At 48.6% G+C, this 21,205-nt stretch overlaps 3 protein-coding genes across 5 annotated transcripts; 2 read left to right on the top strand and 1 right to left on the bottom strand.

Annotated features, from left to right (window-relative positions):
* Positions 1 to 1,001: 1,001 nt before the first annotated feature.
* Positions 1,002 to 5,322, top strand: LOC122388934. The gene is made up of 4 exons (XM_043380452.1): positions 1,002 to 1,428; positions 1,941 to 2,143; positions 2,528 to 2,676; positions 2,979 to 5,322. The coding sequence occupies exons 1-4, from the start codon at positions 1,313 to 1,315 to the stop codon at positions 3,078 to 3,080; spliced, it is 570 nt and encodes a 189-aa protein (XP_043236387.1). The 5' UTR covers positions 1,002 to 1,312; the 3' UTR covers positions 3,081 to 5,322.
* LOC122388933 (kelch-like protein 5) lies at positions 5,299 to 19,871 on the bottom strand. 3 transcript variants are annotated; one of them, XM_043380450.1, is made up of 13 exons: positions 19,679 to 19,871; positions 18,946 to 19,025; positions 15,810 to 15,948; positions 14,280 to 14,441; positions 13,225 to 13,421; positions 12,746 to 12,862; positions 12,385 to 12,480; positions 11,806 to 11,995; positions 10,969 to 11,193; positions 10,373 to 10,535; positions 9,834 to 10,046; positions 7,659 to 7,830; positions 5,299 to 6,297 (listed from the first exon to the last, which is right to left on the bottom strand). In XM_043380450.1, exons 3-13 carry the CDS (start codon positions 15,934 to 15,936, stop codon positions 6,076 to 6,078), a joined length of 1,884 nt encoding a protein of 627 aa, XP_043236385.1. In that variant the 5' UTR covers positions 15,937 to 15,948; positions 18,946 to 19,025; positions 19,679 to 19,871; the 3' UTR covers positions 5,299 to 6,075. The 3 variants fall into 3 exon arrangements, with proteins under 3 accessions (XP_043236385.1, XP_043236386.1, XP_043236384.1); XM_043380451.1 differs by having other exon boundaries at positions 19,675 to 19,857; XM_043380449.1 differs by lacking the exons at positions 18,946 to 19,025; positions 19,679 to 19,871 and adding an exon at positions 16,688 to 16,839.
* Positions 15,112 to 18,755, top strand: LOC122388935 (mitochondrial transcription rescue factor 1-like). Its single transcript, XM_043380453.1, has 5 exons — positions 15,112 to 15,147; positions 17,312 to 17,410; positions 17,603 to 17,736; positions 18,059 to 18,131; positions 18,395 to 18,755. The coding sequence occupies exons 3-5, from the start codon at positions 17,726 to 17,728 to the stop codon at positions 18,593 to 18,595; spliced, it is 285 nt and encodes a 94-aa protein (XP_043236388.1). The 5' UTR covers positions 15,112 to 15,147; positions 17,312 to 17,410; positions 17,603 to 17,725; the 3' UTR covers positions 18,596 to 18,755.
* Positions 19,872 to 21,205: the final 1,334 nt, after the last annotated feature.

The following is a 21,205-nucleotide window of genomic DNA, read 5'->3' as shown; positions in this document are numbered from 1 at the left end:
GTAGCAATAGCACAATAAATAGATTGGTGTTACGATAGCCTGTGCCGTAACAATTGACGGTGCATTGATTAGACTGTAACAGAGCACACAGACGGTGTGCTGATAGATTTGCCGCAACACATGTCATGGACGATGCATTGCTAAGATTTGCCAGAGCGCATAGACGGTGTAGCGATGGACTGCACCGCAATGCAAAGACAATAGACGGTGCATTTATTTATTATTAGAATGTGTTAGCACACGTCAACAGTGTATGATGGACTGTGCCACAATACATGGACAGTGTATCAATAGACTGTACCGCAACACATAGACGGTGCATTTATAAATTGTGTCACACTTGCAATATACAGACGGTGCAGCGACAGACTCACCCACCCGCCGTATGCCATTTATCCCGTCAGAAGGCGCGGCATTCAGAGTCTCGGACCGTATGCAGAATTGCAGTTTGCACTCTGCAGAGGGCAGCGCTATCAAGAGCAGCGTATATGCTGTCGTAGAGGGCGCTCTTCATAGCTGGTGTAGAGGTCGCTCTTGAGAAGTCAAATATGCTGATGAGTGCTAGTCACATGCCTCTCGCTCAGGACGGTGCATAAATTAGCCAGTGCTTTCACTTATATCAGCACACAGAAATTCAAATAAGCGCATCGAATTTTCACCTCACCTCATATGATAACTCGACTCGGCGTAGTTTGGTAGACTGCTCTATCCGTAGGCAATGCGGAACAAAAATAGGTAGGTACAGCAAATATTCTATTGAAGTGTAAAATAACACGATGAAGTCGCATGCAAAGGAATATAGGTAAACGGATATTTCAGCGATGTTTTAATTGGAAGTCCCTACAGATATAAACACGGTCATTAACCCCTGGGCTAGGAATAACCCCGGCGCGTAGGAGCCCCGGGAATCTCCAAAAACACCACACTGTCCGATGCCCTGCAATCTCTTCATATAAACACCAGTCATGTAGAGCGGACATCAACACCCAGCCGCCAAGGCCGCAGCAGCCAGCGCCGGCCCGCGGCGGATTGGGGCGGAGCGGGACGGGTGTCTGGCGCCGCCACCCGGACGGCGGGCCCCCGACACACCCCCGGCGAGTGGCGACCTCAGTCGGTAACGGGTCGCCGTCGGAACGACAGTGCATCCGTCCGGAGCGACGCGCGACAGCCGACACAGGGCTGGTCACAGGCGGGGACTGAGCGAACTGTGCGTCCTGTCGAGCTGGTGTCGAGTGAAACTCATCAGTGTCGACTGAGATCAGTCTACCGCACGTCCTTTTGGCAGCTCAGTGACGCTCAGCGGCCCGTCAGGATGGTGTCCCCGGCGCCAGCGATCCTGTTTTCGGTGGAGGTTTACCACTGTATCGTGCACATTATGGTGCTGTTCGCGTGGAGACAGCTGCCTAGGAAAGACCTCGTCCGCGCCAGGTAAGCCATAAATTACAGCAAAGCATCTGCCATTAGGTTTGATTGTTTTTCATCGTTTCTTTGAAGTTGATGATATGCTGCAGTTTTATATTCCATGGATCACTCTGTTGTTGACATAAAATCTCACTGTTAGGTCTACTCTCATGTTTTTTAGAGAGCGTAGAGTTAATGAGACAAGCCCGGCTGTTGTGCGCCAGCGCATCTAAAACGGCTCAATCGGAGCTAACGGTAAAGCTTCCCTCCGGGTACTTCAGTGACCTTCATTCGCACCAAACGAACTCGACGAAGCACAGCGAATAACATCGATAACAGGAATCAGGATACAAAAGGTGACGAGCAGAATTCAACGTCACTAACTATCCGTCAATTTATCATTAACTATCTCATGCTCACCACCCACCTCTCAAACGGCTGAGGTAGGTCCCTTAGCATCCCCTTCACCGTCCCTCCCTCCAATCTCCACAGGATCTTTTTTCTGGCCTTCACCGTCCCTCCCTCCGCTCTCCCCACAGGATCTATTTTCTGATAGACGCTACAACCGTGGCGCTCATCAGTTACTGGCTGCTGCCCTGGCTGTGGCCGCTCGGTCTGCTCCAGAACATCCAGCACCTGGGCTACTTTTTCTGCTGGGAGCAGACGTGGTTCGCCAAACGGGTCGTGTCGTGGAGCAGCCTGGACTGGGACCGCAGCCGGTGGCAGCCCGACCTGATGCTGGGTCAGCGCAGCGGCGACGCCAGGCGCCGGAAAAGGGGGGGGGGGACTTACTCAATGCTGATTGGAAACCCATAATAATGATGATGGTGATAATGAGTTGCGATTTAATGGCCCGACTTCAGAGCTCATCAGCGCCTTTTAAAGCTTATAAACAACTGATAATGTTCAAAAATCAATCCAAGATAAAATAATTAATAATTCAATTTGATGACGAAATGTCTCCCGTTTTTCCGGCATTGCGTCAGATAGGAACAGACGTTCCATACTTGAACGGAAAAGAGCATGCATGCATCATCGTGTGAACTGCGCACTTAAGAAAACACAGCCTGAATAAGAACGGCATGCGCTAACTACTCGCCTCCCCCTTCCTCCGTCACCGTTTCAGGTACGGTGTTCGACATCGTGGTGCACGTGGTGAACATGACGTGCCTGTACCAGCTGCTGACCAGACCGGTGGCCGCCGTCGGAGTCGCAGTGGCCTGTCTGATGGTCTGTCTGGTGCTCTACAACCCACGACTCGCCTGGACCAGCAAGGTAAGACGGGCTGCCATGGACTTTTATTAAGGCTCTTGGCAGCTAGGGTAGGATGACTCATTCGTTGCGATATGTTGCAGCCCAATTTATCCACTGTAATCAAATGGCCTCTATTACAAATTAAGATTAAAACTTCCAATTGACATTGGGGTGATAAATAAGGCATTATAAAAACAAAGAGGCTCTCACAAATGTGCCGTATGTCGTGTAGAAAAAGTATATCAAGCGTCAGAGTGTAAATCACCTTTTGTATAGTGTTTACTAAAGACAAACATTAACCAGTGTGCTGTCCCGTGTCGCAGGGCTCGATGCCCGCCTGGGTGAAGAAGCGTCTGCAGCCCGTGTCCAGGGAACAGGCCGGAGAGGATCACCGGCTCGTCACCGCCATGGGCTGGGCCAAGTAACCTGGGTCATTGGACCAAGTGGCCTGGGCTGGGACAAGTGACCTGGGTCCCTACCATGGGAGCTGGGTCACGTGCGATGGGCTAAGTGACCTGGGCCACTGCCGTGGTGTGGGTGAAGTGACCTGGCTGCTGCAATGGATAGGTCGAGGCTTTTCGGATAAGGTTCAGTGATCTAATGACAAACCAAATTATTGACACAACGACCCCTTTGAGAAACTTGCTCAAGTGCCAGTTGGCTAGGGTAGCTTTGTATTCTTTGAATTTATTTTAGCCGACTACGGGCGCTTCAGCTCCTTTACAGTGGCGGTCGTAGGGTAACTGAAAAAAAAATACTTAAAACAGTAAACTCAATCGCTCCCAAGGGCTGTACCGAGCACGCTCTCTATTCGACCATCCAATGCTCAAACAAGTCTGTACCTAGTGACCTCTCGGAGGCGTGCCACCGTTCCCAGCCGGCGCCGGCTACCTCTGGGAATGGTGGCGTGCCTCGCCGCCATCAAAACTAAACCTGTCGGACCCAGGGTCGTTCAGAGTTCAATCTCATACAGCATGACCCCCCTCCTGTAACTACATTGACCAGACAGGATGTAAACAGTTGGGGCAAAGGGCGCGACGCAGTATCAACCGGTGGTAACCGGAGTAGAGTGGTCCCGTGCAATGGTGTCGCGTCTTAGACACGTGTTGGGGGCGAGTCGCCGGGCAGAGGGTATCTTGTGGGAGGGGTGTGTGTTGAAAAGGGGGTGTGTCAAGTACACGTGTGGAGAGTCGGGCTAAATAGCGGTCGGTGAGGGGGGTCTTCTGAGGGGGGGGGGTGAAGTAGGAAAGACCGTGAACTATCAATGAGGATGTTTGATCCGAGATGAGAGGTGTTATTTGATACCAACGCTCGAGGACAGGTGAGCTCAAGCTATATGTATGAGACGGAAGAGGCACGGTAGATAATTATGAAGTACGCAGTTGATTTAGGATGTGTGATGAGCAATAGCGTCGCTTAGTCAGCGCAAACAGCAGCGAGCTAGCTGTCTGATAGTGGCAACGTGTAGGGATAGACGCTGTATCTTATCTGTTGTTGACATCTTGCCATGTTTTCACAATGCAATGCCCAGGTTTTGGGACTCGATAGATGTACTATTATCAGTTGAGTGTGATAGACTAAAGATTGAGTGTTTGTTCCTTTTTGTTATTTTGCCCTAGGTCGGACAGTGTTGCGTTCAAGGTCAGATAAGACTGGTACTATTGTACTCTTGTACTCTTGATTGTACTCCTCTGAACGGCTACTTTCAGTTTGCGTGTATGACTGCACTTTTCTCTGTAACGTCGTCCTGGGCCTCGTTTCATAAAGCAAGTCCGTAACTTACGCCGGTTTTTGGGCTTGTACTGCAAGCGCATGTGAAGCGATAAATTTGTTTCACCTTCTCCCTTCTGTTCTTGCTTGCAAGATAAATAAATTCAACGATTCAAACTATCGTTACTGCTTCACGTGCACTTGCAATACAAGACCAAAAACCGGCGCAAGTTACGGATTCGCTTTATGAAACGAGGCCCTGGTGTAATTAAGTCGAATAATCACGCCGAATAAACGTGCCATCATTCATGTAGCGAGAAGTCAACTGACAAAGTGCTAAGGGGATGACTATCGCTCCTGTAAATACGTTGACAGAGCCTGTTTTTAAAATATACTTTATTTCACCACAATACTCAAAGATTTCAACAAACATATACAAAACTGAATACGTCGCATCAAAGAATATATGAACCAGATCCAATGGCTAGTAACATAACGCTACAAACGTGAACTAAGGCACTAAACATATAAACACCAACCAAGTGACGTAAAAGTACAACAAACCTTATCACTATGAATATAATGGGAATAGCACCTTAACGATATTGTATACTTAGAATATCACTATGATGTTTCAAGAAAAAAGTGTTAAATGAGATACTATAAAAATGATTAAAGCACTCTAGAGAATATTCATGACACTACACATGAGTTGTATCCAACTTGCACTGATTCGCCAAAATGACAATTTTCCCGTCTGATTTGCGAGTGAATGATATGACACCCTACCCTGCATGAGGCCATCACTGTAAAAATAAGGCTCCTCTACTCAACGGCCACAAATAAGGCATCGGTTTACACGAGTACAATGCCAGTGAAAAAAAAATATCAGTCGAGTCGAAACAGCAATCGCCACTGAACACGATCCTAATATCTGAACGAATCAGCGCCGACATGTGATAATGTGACTCAGATTTGGCTAGCTAGAGTGAGACTCCCTCCATTGTGCGGTCCCACCCACTCACAGATCCACACAAGCTCTACCGCTGGTCACTCCAGCTGATCAGCGCCTTTGGTATCCTGAACTCCGCTCTGAGATCCTTCTGGTACGTACGCACTCGGAGAGTTCGCCAACTCCACTCGGCTCGGGTACTAGCTCCCAGTGCAACTCCGTGGTATGAAGCCAGATTTCCACAGGAAATGTGGCAATGCCACGACAGCTTCCTAAATTTATCCCTATGGCCTAGTAGAAGTCGATATCTTAACCTTACACTATAAGCTCTATCATACTGTCTAATGTGCGTTCATCCACCAGCGCCGCTCGTTTAGACTAGTACAGTGCCGCAATATCACTATAGCAAGAAACACGCGTGTCTTCTTCCGGTTCTAAAGCACCCAGTGCCCACCGGACGATATCTATAAACGCCGCGCGTCGAGTCAGGCGCTCGCTGGTCAGCTTCTGCAGCTAGCTCTCGATATCAGTCGGTTCAATGTTGAGCTGGGATACGCCGGGTCGTGTCGAGAATATATCCACTATAGCGAGTCGGTGCAGCTATGGGCCAGCCGTAGAGAGTACACAATACACATACGCACCATTGACCTTCTGGAAGGCGACTTGCTTCATCTAACTGAGCTAGCGCCCTCTTTGTGACGTAGCGATAGCCCTTTTCTCTCTGTCGTTCTCAGCACCCACCCCACCCACCAGCCGTCTCAATCACTGGAATAGCCCCCCTTCCGCGCCGTCTTCGTATCCCCGACTCGCTCGCCGACGCCACCCACCTCGCTCTGGCTCCGAGTCGACAGATGATCGCCTTCCTCCTCGTCACCGCCGGCAGGGGTCATTTCGGCGAGCAGTTCGGTGACGGTGGGTGTAACGCTCGGCTTGACAACGGCCACGCAGGCGGCGGCGCGGGCGATACTCAGAGGCGCCGTCTGGGGATCGGCAGAGATGGCGTGTGAACGGTAGAATATGGTCACGGGTTTCGAGTACATAAAGGGTTCGCACTTCGCAGAAATGAGATTAGCATCAGCTCACACATAGACCTCTGTATACTGCTATACAGACTGTCCATCCATGGCTCACAAAATAATCAGTTCAAAATGCAAACATGACTAGGTTTTAGACGCAGCAATGTTTAAAGAAAATCGACCAATTCAAAAAGAGTTGAGTAAACATATAGAACCTGCAAACGAAGGAGAAACGTCCGAGTATAATAAGTCCGAGATGGCTGTCCACTACGGCACCCGGATGTATGCACACTGAACACAGGTCGCGTGGCAAGGAGTGTGCCTCAGGAAAAAAAAACGAACATAAACATTTGGCAGCACAAAAAGTAGGGCGGGTTCGGAAGCATACACACTGATACAATCAAGACGTAAACACAGACACCCTAACTAAGCTACGTAGATAACCGATTCACACAAACACTCCAGCGCGACGTCCTAAAACAGTGCAACTGAACCTCTATCCAAACACACCGAACACACCCATCAGTGACTGCTACATCGCAAAAAAAAACGCTATAAAACACGAGTGTGAGCGCAGTGGACGAGGGACAAACGTGAAAGGCCGACACTGTGGCTATCGTCCGTGTTATCTAACTGCGTCATTCCGGCCCTGCTGATACAATTAACCCTGTTGAGTGCGATTGTAGATGTATATACCCGTAGTGCCCGATATGCTGCATACACCAGCTGCTAAGAGCCTCTTTCAATCCATAAACACGCTCGCTAGTGCGCGAGGCTCGTCCACCGTCAACGTCTGCTGTGCCCACATCTAACCCAATATCTGTGTCAAGTTCTGACCCAAATGCCTGGTCCCGTAGATGTCTGCGCCCTGAGCCGATATCTGTCTTCCGGCTCCAACTCGTCGCCTGTCCCCGTTTCTGACCGAGTGTCCCAAAATTTGTCAATTTGGGTGGAACAAGACACCCAAATGAAAATAATTTTCCACTCCCACCACCAACTTTCAAGAGCAATTTACCACTCATGAAAGAGCATCTGCTTGCATGATCGCATCAGATTCTACCATTGTGTAGAAAAGTGTGCAATCTTTCCTTCCTCTGTTCTTTATTTTCGGGGGGGGGGGGCTAATCTTATCAAGAATATACCACCTTCATCCTTTTTTTGGAGAGGAATTTTCCCCTCTAACACCCAAACATTAATGTAATTTTGTGACACTGTTTCTGACCCACTGTCTGCCCTGACAGAATATATCCCACTAACAGATAATGACACTGACAGCTAGTTACAGAGTCTGCCCAGTCCCGCCCCGCCGCCTCCCCCTCTCTGACCTTGCTCCAGGTGTTGGTCCGCGGGTCGTAGCTCTCCACCACTTTGAGGTACTGCTGTCCGTCCGAGCCGCCCACTGCGAACAGACTCTGCCCCAGCGCGCAGGCGGCCACACCGTCCCGGCCGACCGACATGGGAGCCACCTCGGTCCACTGGTCTGTCAGCGGGTCGTACCTGGGGGGAGAGAGAGCGAGGGAGTTAGAGGGGAGAGGGAGAGAGGGAGGGAGTTAGCGGGTCGTACCTGGGGGAGAGGAGAGGAGTCAGCGGGTCGTACCTGGGGGAGAGAGAGAGGGAGTTAGCGGGTCGTACCTGGGGGAGAGCGAGGGAGTCAGCGGGTCGTACCTGGGAGGAGAGAGCGAGGGAGTCAGCGGGTCGTACCTGGGAGAGAGAGAGGGAGTTAGCGGGTCGTACCTGGAGAGAGTGAGGGAGTTAAGGCCGCCCCACACTGGAACTCGCATGCGGGTTGCGAGCTTGCGGGTTTTGAGTTTGCAGGCATAATTACGAGCGAGCGAGCGAGCGCAGCGAGCGAAGCGAAGTCTTTTCATTGTAACGGAAAAATCTCAGTATGAGCGGAGCGGCCCGGCCCGGCCCGGCCTGTAACGCTTTTGAGAGGCTTATATCTCAGCAACCGCTGGACCGATTAGCCTGCGGTCTTTTTTGCTGGGTAGCCCCATCCCTTCTACCCCGTAATTGACCACTTTTGATACATCTCAGTGACCGACGTGGCACGTGCCACGTGAAAAGTCAAGGGTGTTCAAGCTGTTTTGCAAAACTAGTGATTTTGAGAGGCTCATATCTTAGCAGCTGCTTGGGCGATTGTCTTGCGGTAATTTTTGTAGGGTAGCTACATCCCTTCTACCAAAGGTCGGATACTCTTGATCTATGTGAGTGACCCCCACTGCACGTGCAAAATACAAAAAGAAGAGGTGCCAAATTTGTTCCCATTTCAATAACTCGGTAATTACCGGGGCGATTTCGCTGAAACTTGGCATACAGGTAGGCACTCACCAGGCAATGCATTCCCATGTGTTGCGGTTAGGGTGCTAACTGCACGTGCGCACGTGCAGGGGGCGCTTCCAGATCTCGAGAACGGCTGGGCCGATTGCGCTCAAATTTGGTACACGGCTGGGGACCGGCTAGTAGGGTGCAGTGCAAAAGTCAGTTTGGACCCCGTTTGCACGTGCGCACGTGCAGAATGCCGCTTCCAGATCTCATGGACGGTTGGGGCGATTGCGTTCAAAGTTGGCACACCGCTAGCGACCGGTTAGAAGGGTGCTTTGCACAAGCCCGTTGGAAGTACCCTCTCGCCCTTCCGCACGTGCAGGGCTCAATATCTCGCTCGCTCGTTCTTCGCCCAAAAGGCGTTTTACTGGTACTTATTCATAGTGATTAGACCGATCCCTTATGGTAACTTCATGAATGCAGTGAAGCCTGTACACCCTCAGAAACTTACATATAGTCGCAATACCAGCGCAACCAACCAAAATTCGACTCCAACGAAAAACCCGCAAACCTCGCAGAACTCACAGACCTCGCAGCGAGGAAAATCGAAAGTTGACTCAAAATCAACTTTTGGAATGCGATGCAAGCTAAAAACATGCATACTCGCTTGTTAGATGGAAGTGTGGGTCACTCAGCTTAGATTGTATTATTTGATTTTGAAGAAACCCGAAAACCAAAAACTCGCAACCCGCATGCGAGGTCCAGTGTGGGGCGGCCTTTAGAGGGGAGAGGGATGGAGTAAGCGGGTCGTACCTGGGGGAGAGCGAGGGAGTGAGCGGGTCGTACCTGGAGAGAGTGAGGGAGTTAGCGGAGAGAGGGAGAGAGGGAGTAAGAGAGAGAGAGAGAGACAGAGAGGGATAGAGGGAGGGGTGTCAGCGGGTCATATCTGCGAGCACGCCGAGATGCGTCAGAGAAGTATAGGTGAGAACGTGAACGGGTTAGAGCCTTAGAGGATAAAATTTGACAACAGTATCTATTGGGTATGGAAAAAAGGCAATCATATCTGAGGACGGAAACAGGACAGACTGGAATCTCGCAACAGGGAAAGGGGGTTAAGAAAAAATAAATGTAAGAACTAGTTAGAATGATAACTTAACGAGCATAAACCTAAAAGAGAGACAGATGGAAACAGAGTTCGAACCCGTCCCGAAGTGCGACTGTAGCGGAGCGCTCACCTTTCGACACAGCTGAATTTGAGGCTGTTGGGACTGGTGGCTGGCGCATCGCTCCCTCCCAGCGCGTACAGACAGCCGTTCACCACACCGACGCCGACGCCGCCGCGGCGCTGGAGCATGGGCGCGCGCGGCGACCACCGATTGGTGTGCGGGTCGTACGACTCACAGGAGCGGAGACAGGCCGAGCCGTCCCGGCCGCCCACCACGTACAGCCTGCGGGGGGAGAGGGTTAATGTTTGTGACTACCGGGGAACGGTGAGCGAAGTTCAGAGATAATGACGGAATTCCGACAGGATGGGTGTGACTAAAAGCGATGTTCGACGTTCTTTCAAACAATAACTTAATGTGCAATAAAAACAAAAGGATTAGACAAAAATATCAGCACAAACGTCTTCTCAAAACGGAGACGTCCAACGATTTACTTTTCCACAAGACATAAGAAACACAGACTACTTTCCATGCCCACATAATCCCACCTCCCTCCTCTCGAGTCCTCCCGCTCCACCCGGCACCCACTGCTCCCACCCGGTCGCACCGACCTGCCGTTGAGCGCGGCCACACCGCAGGTGCTGCGCTGGTGCTGCAGGTTGCCCACGTAGCTCCACTGTTTGGTCTGCGTGTCCCAGCGCTCCACCGTGTTCAGGTAGCCCCAGCCGTCGTGGCCGCCGACCGCGTACAGCGGGCCGCCCAGCACCGCCACGCCTGTGACGGAGAGGGACGGAAGGGTCAGTAAAGAGACGGGGTGGAGGTGGCAGTAACGGCGGGGGTGTTCTGCTGGTACGACCACATACACTGGGGGAGGGGGAGGGGTAGCAGAACGACAGGTGGATCAGAAGCGGGATCGCGAGACAGCCCTTCATCTAAAATGACGTGTCCCCTCCTCCACTTAATCACATCTCCCTTGCTTTCCACGAACAATGCATCCCCTCCCCGCACCGTTCTCCCCTCTCCAAATCTTAAGCTGAAGTCAAAGTTCATCTCCCTAACTTACCCGCGTCTTCAATGGCCTCTGAAGTCCAGGTGCCCTGGGAACCCTAGTTTATCCCCGCTCACGCCTCACGCCGACCCCTTGTTATACCCCCCCCCCCCCCATCATACTGAGCCCGTGTCGGTAGACTCGGTAATCGTCACCTACCGAGTCCGTGCCGGTGGTTGTTCATGGGCGGCTGGCAGCTCCAGCAGCGGGTGGCCGGGTCGTAGCACTCCACTGTGTTCAGAGTCTTCAGTCCCTCCCTGCCTCCGACCACGTACAGTCGGTCATCGATGATGGCCACGCCGAACTGGAGCCGCCGGCTGGTCATGAAGCCGCACTGCTGCCATCGGTCCGAGCGCAGGTCGTACGACTCGATAATGGTGGAGCCTGCCGACGAGACGAGCCGTCAGCGGGCGCAGGCGGTGCGAAACAAATGGTCACAGAATATGATACAGCCCTGGCCCCTGCACGTGCCGCGATCCCGTACGGAGATGGGCAAACGCCGGTTCACCTGCCGAGCGCCGGCTGCCCTCAACTCGCTGCCACCGGATTTGTCCCGACTGCCCCCGGGAGCTTTCGGACGTCAGTTGCGTACCCATCTGCTCGAGGAGCAGAACACTGTAGCCAGCATGACTGTTTATCTGCACGTGTGTTTCCCTTTCATCATCTTTTATCGATTTTTTATCACCATCTGTGTTATTGACGACAGGCAGTAATAGCCACATGTGCACGTGGAATGTCCTGAATAAATTGTCTTTTGTCTATTGATATTTTGGCATAAACATATGTTAAAATGTCTGAATAATCTAGGTAAGGGTCATAAGCATTTATAGGTGTCCTGACTTCTACAAATTTTAAAGAGTCTCGATGGCATCATCTTCGATAGCCATGTATGTGAACTATCTACCAAAAGTCAGGAGCCATCAATACCTGCCATAAACACCCCCAATCCCCATTCACCTCCCCACGCCGGCCGATCCCTCTGCAGTCCCCGCTCACCTTTCTCCTTATCCATGCCCCCGATGGCGTACAGTGTCCCAACTGTGGCCTTCCTGGGCCGAGTACGGGACGACTCGAGCGACTGTCGTCGCCGCGGCAGCAGGTGGAAGCTCTGTGACTCCAGCATCAGCGAGAGGCACGTCCGGTCCGAGGAGAACACCGGGCTGCTCTGGATGCGGTCCACCATAAACTGAAGGAGGGGGGGGGGGTGAGAACACAGGGCTTAAAGTGTGGGGGGGCGTGGCGGGGGAGGGGTGGTGTAAGGAGAAAATCATAAAACTTCTGAATTTATAGTTACATAAAAAGACAAACCACAATAACTTTACTAAACAAAATTATCTTCTACTGGATCAAACATGACATAACAAAAGCATTGTTACCTGTCTTCTTGTTTATAGGTCTGCCTCCCAGGTAGATTGTGTCCAAATTCCAACGAGAAAGATTAACCGACCTACTACATCCAAAAGTCCACACAGGAAGCAAAACTGATACTCTCAGCATTACACTCCAGCACTCTGACACTCAAAACTTCGACACTCATCACTCTGACACTCAGCACCCTGGCACTCTGACACCCACCTCCGGACTGAGGAGCGGCAGTCGGACCAGCGGCATTAGTTGGGTCAGGTGACAGCGGCGGGACTTCAGGTCATGGTTCAGCCACAGATTCAGCGCCTGGACGAAAAAATGAACGAGTTATCAAAAGCAGCGCGTAAACAAGCAGCATGCCCATAGCATCCATGATGTAATCATTCCTAGCGAAGAGCAGGTGACAATGTATGACTGAGTACTTAAAGATCGTACGTATCTGACTGTGATATGCAAGCATCACAGTTTTACTGAAAAAAAAAACAAAAAAAAATAATTTGTCCGGGCCATTCGTTCAAAGGACAAGCAAAAGCTACTGTTTAGAAAAAGGCAAAACACGATAGGAGCTCACATAGAATATGACTTCTTCTGAAGGAATGTTCAGGTCGTCCATGGCCAGAAGCGTGGCGACCTCGTCCGGCGGAAGGTCCAGAAACTCGTTATTTCTTATCACGTCCACAAAGTTATCCTGGAAAAGGCAAGAACAACGAATATCAGGGCTGTGGTCACTTGCTGATACAAATTAAATAATAAATACTGCTGGCAAACGATCCACTATCCCCTGAACACGTCGTCAATAACAGCAATTCAAAAAAAAAAATACTCCTCAGAAAGTTACTACTGTTGTCCCTCCCAACGCCACCTGTCTCCTCCTAGATAGCACTCACTGCTCTTCCCAACACTCCCGCTCTCTCCCCCACGGCACCCACTGACCGCGGTGTACTGCTGCACACTGCGGTACAGCTCGGCGCAGCAGTGGGTGCTACCTCCCAGCGCCCCAGCTCTCTCTCTCCTCCCCCACTGCTCTCTCCCCCTCCCAGCTACACTAACCGCGGTGTACTGCTGCACACTGCGGTACAGCTCGGCACAGCCCTGCCGGTCAGCAAACAGTCCGATCCCGATACAGTTGGACGGGTGCAGCTGCCGCTCGAGGAACTGACAGCAGGCGGTCTGTATCTGAGTCAGCTGCAGCAGACTGGCGGTGGTGAGCAGGACCTCAACAGTCTGCTCGTTCAGCTCCAGACAGCCTGAGGGGAGGGGAGGGTCACTATGCTGTACAGCACACACCCCAGGGCAAGGGCAGTGGGATCACTGTGCAGCGTACGGCGTACACAATGCGTAGAGCTGGGCGTCATGTGTAGCCACTGCGGATATATCGAGCTCGAAGGGACAAAATCGAGGACACCGTGGCGATGAGAGCGTAGTATCGCATGGAAAATATTCCGGATCGCTGTCTGTCCAGTCCCCGACTTTGGTTTTAAATGGAAAAGGCTTCACAATAAAAGCTTTCTATCAGAAAATAAAAACGTACATTTGCAGGATTTTCAAACGCAGGTCCGATCACCTTATCACAACACAACCAACACATTGGGCAACGTAAGCCCTTTCTTAGAACTGTACCGCACAGGGAAGGATATGCTACCGATTGTAGCGTATCCGGGAAACCGATGAGCGGAGGCGAGCAACTAAAGGCGACCAGACTATCATGCAAACAAAACAGCGTGCCTACGCTCACATGGACATGTGCATAATCAATCTAGGTCGTACCGACCAACCTTAATTGTAGAAGACACGGTGCCATAAGATATGTAGGTTGATCAAAGAAACGCTATTCCGGTACCCCTGATGCACGGGCGAGCGTGACTACGCTCTGTACCTCGACACCCAACCCTGTCCCTTTCCTTTTCACAATGTGTATCCACTATCCAGTTAAAAAAACTACTTTATCTCGGCATAAGCGTATGCACGGGCTGGTTTCAGTATGCACGGGGTAGAGTAACATAAATATCGCTACCAAAGCATAAACGAATAATTTTCAATCTGTACAACACATTCGATTACTTGGCAAAACGCCTAGCTACAATCGCTAACCAGCGGCTCCTCACCGGTATAGCAGAAGTCGACGATCATCTCCAGTGCGTCGGGGTGCACCTGTTTGAGTTCGATGGAGGTGGCTCGCGCCTCCAGGAGGTCCTGTGTGAACATAGCCTCGAAGTAGGGAGACGCGGCAGACAGCAGCAGACGGTGGGCCGTGATCTCCCGGCCGTCTGACGGAGGGAGAGGTCAGCGGGAGGTCAGGTCAGGGGTCAGGTTATGTCAGGTAATGTCCGTTGGGGTCACGTCAGAGTCAGGGCAATGTCATAGTTGGGCCAGCATCACGTCTGGTTCAAGGTAGGGTGAGGTTAGGTCAGGGATAGGGAAAAGTCGAAATTGAGTCAGCAAAAGGTCAAGGTAGGGAAAATATTATTTATAAAACACAAGTTGCTGTTAGAAAGGCATCCTGAAGCAAGCAACACCCATACATGACTCACAGTCTGTTCCCATGAGGAAAACAGTGAGAACATACGTAACAAAGATGGCAGCGGACAAAGGACCGGCCGGTTCCCCACCGCTGCCAATAGCACACGTGTGCTGCTCGGGGGCTCCGGCCGTCATTCAGAGACGCCATGAGTAGAGACGCCCGGACAGGGCTGGCAGAGTGCCAACTACGACCGATACCGCTCCGCTGGAGGCCGCGGGTGGGAGGGGGGGGGGGGGGGGTGCATCCGGCTGCCATGTGACGGACGACGGTAAAAACAGGGCGCCTGGGGCGATTTGATCAAGGTTCGTGAAATTCACACGTGACATTTAGCATGTAGAAGCGTAGTAGAAGGCCCACGGAGGGGGAGAAGTTCCAAATGTCACGTGACTAATTTGCCCTCCGGCGCCCTGTTTTCACCGGCGTCCCATGTGACCTCCGTGACCCGGTGGAGGGTGAGTCTCTCTGCCTCTCTGGGGTTGGGGGGGGGGGGTGACTGAACTGATGCACTGAGACTCAGATACAAATGTCAACTGGGGTGATTTGGATACAGCAGATGCGTAGTAGCTCAGTGGTTCTGGGAAGCCAAACATCACACGATCTCCAATTCGTGCAGAGCTCAGGTACTGAATTATGATCTGGAGTCCGGAAGGCAAAGGAGGGGGTCTAATGCATGCTTGAGATCCAGTGCTAGTGCAGAAAAATGCAGCACAACCCAATACAATATCAGCAGTTAGGTCAGTGGGAAAACTTGGATAACGATGACCTTCACAATGCAAACCGTCAGCAACACGACAAGCAATAAATGAAGATAATTGCTAGTTTACAAGAAGGAATATGCCAGGCAGAGGCCTAAGAAACTTTCACACTAAGAGAGGATGGAAGTGAGTGTCCAAAAATATTTGACAACCAAGTTTTCAGCTGTACATCTCATAAATAATCAATGCATAGATTCAATACATAAGCAACTTTTCAGTGCATTTGAACATCATTTAATAGGATCAAAGCTATCCAGCCACCTACACTTGCACAGTGATAGATATATGAATTGTAACTGTTGACCAATACAACAATCCTGTGGTCCTTCAAATCACAAGCTGAGGTAATTTCCACATACCTGCAATGAGAGTTACATCACAGAGAGCCCGCTGTGAGCGAAGCCGGTCCATCCGGGAGAGAACTCCCTCTGAGTGGCCAGTGGCCCGGAACACACCATCCCCGCCGACAACCGAGTCGTTGGGCATCCTGCTGCCAGGCTGAAATGGGGAAGGGGGAGATGTGTCACTCTGGGTTTTGTGAAATAAATTGTGCAACTTATGTAACTTTAAAAACTATGGAGGTCAGTGGCAGATCCAGGGGGGGCAAAATGGGCATTTGCCCCCCCCCCAAACGGCATAATTTTAACATTACGCCTATGGACGATGCATGGAAAGAATCGATAAATTGTTAAGGTTTGCCCCCCCAAAAAAACTCTGAGCTGGATCCGCCTCTGACGGAGGTACTGTCAGTCTTGAAACAAACGCACATTGTGAGTGGAGCTATCAAGCCCGATTGACGAAGGGCATCACATAACCAATTCACCTGGGGGATATATGTGGAATGTGGATGTCAATTGGTTCAGTGACTCAAATTTAGCAGTCCTTCCTCGTCTGGTATAAGATTATTCAAATCAAATCTTCCTTGATGGATCCATCACACTCATGCGCAGTACTTTCAAGACTGACTGAACACTAGGTACCTACGGCAATGCTACACGCTCTGGTTTAGTCATAAGTATGCATATCAATTTTCCCATAAGCCCAATAATATCGAATTTCTTTCGATTTTCAGTTGTACCTACCTTATTGCCATTTGCCACTATCCTTTCAGCAATATCATATGATATGAAGTGTAAGTTGTAACAATAACAATTTGTGGATCACAAACAGTTCGAATTTCAAATAATCCCTAAGAAATTGACACATAACTCAAGACTGATACACTTACGACACTTACCGTAACTCACAACTCCCACCAACTCCCACGGCCGCCTGATGTTTGTTGATGTTTTTGTGCAAGTGTGGCTGTTTTTTTTTTTAGTGGCCGCAACTAAAAACTCGCGCAGTAAATGTCTGATGTGCTTCATATCTGAAGCAAAAAGCTTATCTGTTTTATTTTCTATCCGCTGCGTACGTAAGCAGAAACGCACTAATCAAAGTTAGAGCTCACGCTTCCACCGGGTTTTCCATTCGCCGGCTGTCCTGCGCGCGAGCAGTATTTCTCCTTCTGAACAGAGCGTATAAAAAAAAGACGGGAGGATGGCCCTTCAAAGCCGGGGAAGAAGCACACGAAGTCATTGGGCTTGGGATGTTTGCGTGCTATTTTATTGTGGAATATCGTGTGTGAGCGGTGTGAATAACAGATGAAGTATAATTTGTCTTGAAAAAGCCTTGTGGTAAAATGACCAGTATCTTTTTTACTAGAACATGTCACATCGTCAAACGTTTTGGACAAACAATTCAGAAAGGTAAAGTGAAAGGAAGACTGACCAGTCTTACATCGAGATCAAGATTGGTAATAGATGAAACTTGGAGTGTGGCACACTGTAGACACTTACAAGGTATCTGCTTCGCCCATCAGACATCAAGGAAGCCTGCGGTTCCATACGAGCATGCTCAGCTATCAAAGATTCAAATTTTATCAATCCGCCACAAGAAAAAGAAAGCTTCAAGCTCTCCTGTGAGTACACCCACCTAATTCGTTTTCACCTACTTTTGAAACTGTTTATCTGTTTTGTAAATACACCTGCTAATAAAATGTGGTATGATGATCTTTGATGATGATCTTTATATTATATGATGCTCTTTTCCATGATAGTTGCAAGCTGTGACATGACAATGCTAGGCTGGTCAAATTGATTTCATGTTCCAGGTTGAGGATGGAGATGACTCTGATGGCTCAGAAGATGATGATGAGCAGGGAAATGATTTCAAAGTTCTCAAAGGAAATGTGAACTCAACACGGATTGACTCTGTTCTCAAGTTTGCCCTTGGGATGTCAAGAAAGTGAGTAGGAAAACTATGATGTGCTCATGCCTATTACTACTTTGTTCTTACACACATTTTATTCATAATAAGCATGCAACTTAGATAAGGCTTTTCTGCCTGTTGTTATTAATTTGTAAACAATAACAAACATAGCTTAGTAACCACTCAAACAAAATTATTTTCTTTAGGCTGAGTATCCAAAAGGAGTCCATGTATTGAGTGATGCCCCATTCTGAAGCTGGAACTTACAAGCTTCAAGAAAAGACACCAGTAACATCACCTATTGCAGCTTATGTCAATAACCATAATTATTGTCTCATGTTCCTGCCATTTTTTTCAGCAAAGTTGAAAATGCTTTCTATAGCAACAGCATCTACCTCAACGGTGAAAGGCTGGACAAGAAGAAACACTCTGTAAGGAGCCATTTGGGTGGTTGGCCTATGGTATTTGCCACTTTTTGAAGTTCAAACTTCAAATTGGAGATGTATTTATGTCTCATGATGTGTATTGACCATGAAAGCACCTGATCTTCAGATGTTACTTTCATTCCTATTGTGTGGATATCTTAAAGCTCATTCATGTGTCTTCCAGCTCGCCATTTCGCCATTCACCATGGTCATTCCACTTCAGGAGCTCAGATTACCGCTTATTGATTTTGACATTTCCATTTAATCAGGTGACGATTGAAGATGAGGTGGACGTCGTGCGCGGGCTCAACACTCTGAACCCCTCCTTCATCGACGTGCACCGGGTCGAGGTGCTAGACATCCAACGATCGCGTACGGATCCCGACAAACTGGTCATCAAAGTCAAGCGCTTCAAACGACTCACCATCGATAACTACGCGCGCCCCTGGAAACCGCCGGCGTCAGAGTGACGGGGTAGCTGATAGGCGATGATTTGATATGTTATCAGCAATGAATTTTGTACATCTTTTGGCTGAACTCTGATTTTTGAAAGTGTTGTTTCTGAGTGCCCATTGTTGCCAATTTATTGTAAATGAGTGGATGGTGTAATAATACACTGAAAGTTAGTTTGCATATTTCTACATCACCCAGCTATTTCAAAAGTCGGTACCTTTTGCAGCACCAATGAAAAACACCGATAGACGGTAGTTGTAAGTACACATACTTGATAGTTGATATTGACCCTGCTGTTATCATTCGACTCTGAACAATCAACGAGTACCTGTCCTACACTGACATGTGACTGATTATTAACACTCACCAGACAGCTGATCAACGCTGGAACCACTACCAGTCTGTATGATGATGAAGAGGTGTAGTCATCCAGTCGATCACGATCCCCTGTGGATCATAAATAAATGTCATTTCAGATCAATTACTCAAGCCGTGGGTACATTACAGGAAATTGACCATTTTGGAATGTACCTATCCTCTCTTGTTTTGTTGCTGACAAGGCAATATTAGGTTAAAACTTAAAACCTTTCTGCAGGTCTGACAGGCCACAGGGCCATGACCAGTGAGAGCCTGGACAGCACCTGTTTTAGGAATAGGTAGGGCCTTGGGACAGATAACACCAGAAAACTCAGTAGATCAGATGGGTAACTGGAGTCTGGCAGTCTCGAGCTATTTCAATTCAATTCAATTTCAATTTCAATTAAATTTCAATTTTGATTGGCACGGGCGCTTTTTCAACATGGCTGCACTACAACACAGCCAATATAAATAATTTACCTTAAGTACCCAGCTAAGTAAAGGTCATTAGGTACCCTTTCGAGTAATCAGACTCTTTCACTTTATTCAAGAGATGCCTCTTCTTCTGACGTTACTTGAATCAGTAGGTGTCATATATTGAATCATATGTTACTTGAATGAGTATAAGCTATTACCTAACTAGTACAGTAATACCTTGATCGTAAGGAGCTCACTTGAGCTCAAGCTCACTACGAGGGATACCTAGTCGGCTTCAGTTTTTTTTGCTTTGCTTACTTACTTACTTGTGGTTACTTGTGGTGTAGGACGTATAGCCTCGTTGGGCCCAGAACGTCCAGTTGAATTGTCGTTCCTCGTAAAGTGCTTTTTTTTTGCTTTGCTTCTATCCTACCCTTCTTTCTTACAGCCCATTCTTCAGCCGGTTTACATCGACCCCCACCGGACACGATTTGGTAGCCGAGGTCTGTGACGTCAGCCGGGCGTGAAGTTTTCCCTTCACCATAGGCTTCACACACAAACCGGCCGAAGTTCATGCCAGGATAGCCCGGCTTGAAAGTGCAAAAATGATTAAATTTTGCCCTCAATAGATTCATTGCTTCATTTTATAACTAAAAACGTCCGTTATTAGGACTCAATGAAGGTAAAAAGTACTCAAAATCGAAGTTTAAGAAAATGCTGTCCGAGCACAATCTGGTAACATCACGTGACCTCTTTTAAGCAGAATGTATATAATTCAAGGATGTTATTACACAATTGCTGCCTAAAACATCATAAATAATACGCTTGTAACATTTATTGCTTCTGTTTAAGTCATAACATTGCAAAACGCAAAGTTTATCATGGAAGTCACGTGACCAAAGGTATAGCAGGGGTTGGGACAAGCACTCAAAGGATTTCAAGTTTTTTAATTAAATTATATAAGTTTCATGATGAAATTGATAGAATGTATTTTTTCCTAATGAAATACAAATTTTCGTATGTAAAATATTTTCCTTATGGGCGAAATTCTCCATATAAGAAATGACAGTGACGTCACCAGGGCTTTACTGGGCTTTACTCAAAACATCGGACCTACCTGTTTCTTATAGGTATCTTGGTTTACATAGCCTTGCTTCAGCCCACTGTTTACTTTTTGGTAAACGTCTTTCGTGCGCCACAACCATGCCAACTACCAAAAAGGTAAACAAAACAAATACCTCGTATACTGAAGAAAAATTGCGTCATCAAAATTTACAATATTTGACTCAAATATCTAGCGAGTTTAGTAAGTAGTCAGTAAACAGACGAATCAGAGTACAGTAATTATGACGTCATCAAAATGTGCAGTCAAGTAGAACGTCAGCGAAGGCGTTTCATCTTTCATCCTTGGCGTCAGACAGGGACACGCCTAAGAGCTGGACTTTTTGATGACGTCTTCGGGTGACGTCATGTCGTGTGTGACGTTTCGTGAGCAGGTAAGGAAAAGTCACCACCGCTGGCGAACATTGGTGCGGTAAATGGCAAACACAAATGCTGCGCAGAAAAGACAAATGTGTAACTTCAGACAACATTCGTTCGGACGACAATGTCAAGGCGAATCAAGAAGTTCTTCATGCGATTGTTAGTTATCTGTCGTGCTATTTTAGTATGATTGTTATTAGTAATTGATTTGTGAAATGTATTATCAAAATCAATGTTTATTGAACGCAGATTCAGTTTATTTTCAGATGTACCTAGGTACCCTTACACTTCACTCATCTCAAGCTGTTCAAATACCTTTGACAAAGTCGATTAAGATGAAACGTTGGGTATAATTTATACTGTGTTTTCTC

This window comes from Amphibalanus amphitrite, unplaced genomic scaffold, assembly GCF_019059575.1.
Source record: "Amphibalanus amphitrite isolate SeventyFive unplaced genomic scaffold, NRLGWU_Aamphi_draft 000339F_arrow, whole genome shotgun sequence".
In the NCBI taxonomy this organism is placed as follows: Eukaryota; Metazoa; Arthropoda; class Thecostraca; order Balanomorpha; family Balanidae; genus Amphibalanus; species Amphibalanus amphitrite.
Note: the sequence above shows the minus strand (reverse complement) of the source record. Positions and strands in the feature narration are given on the sequence as shown.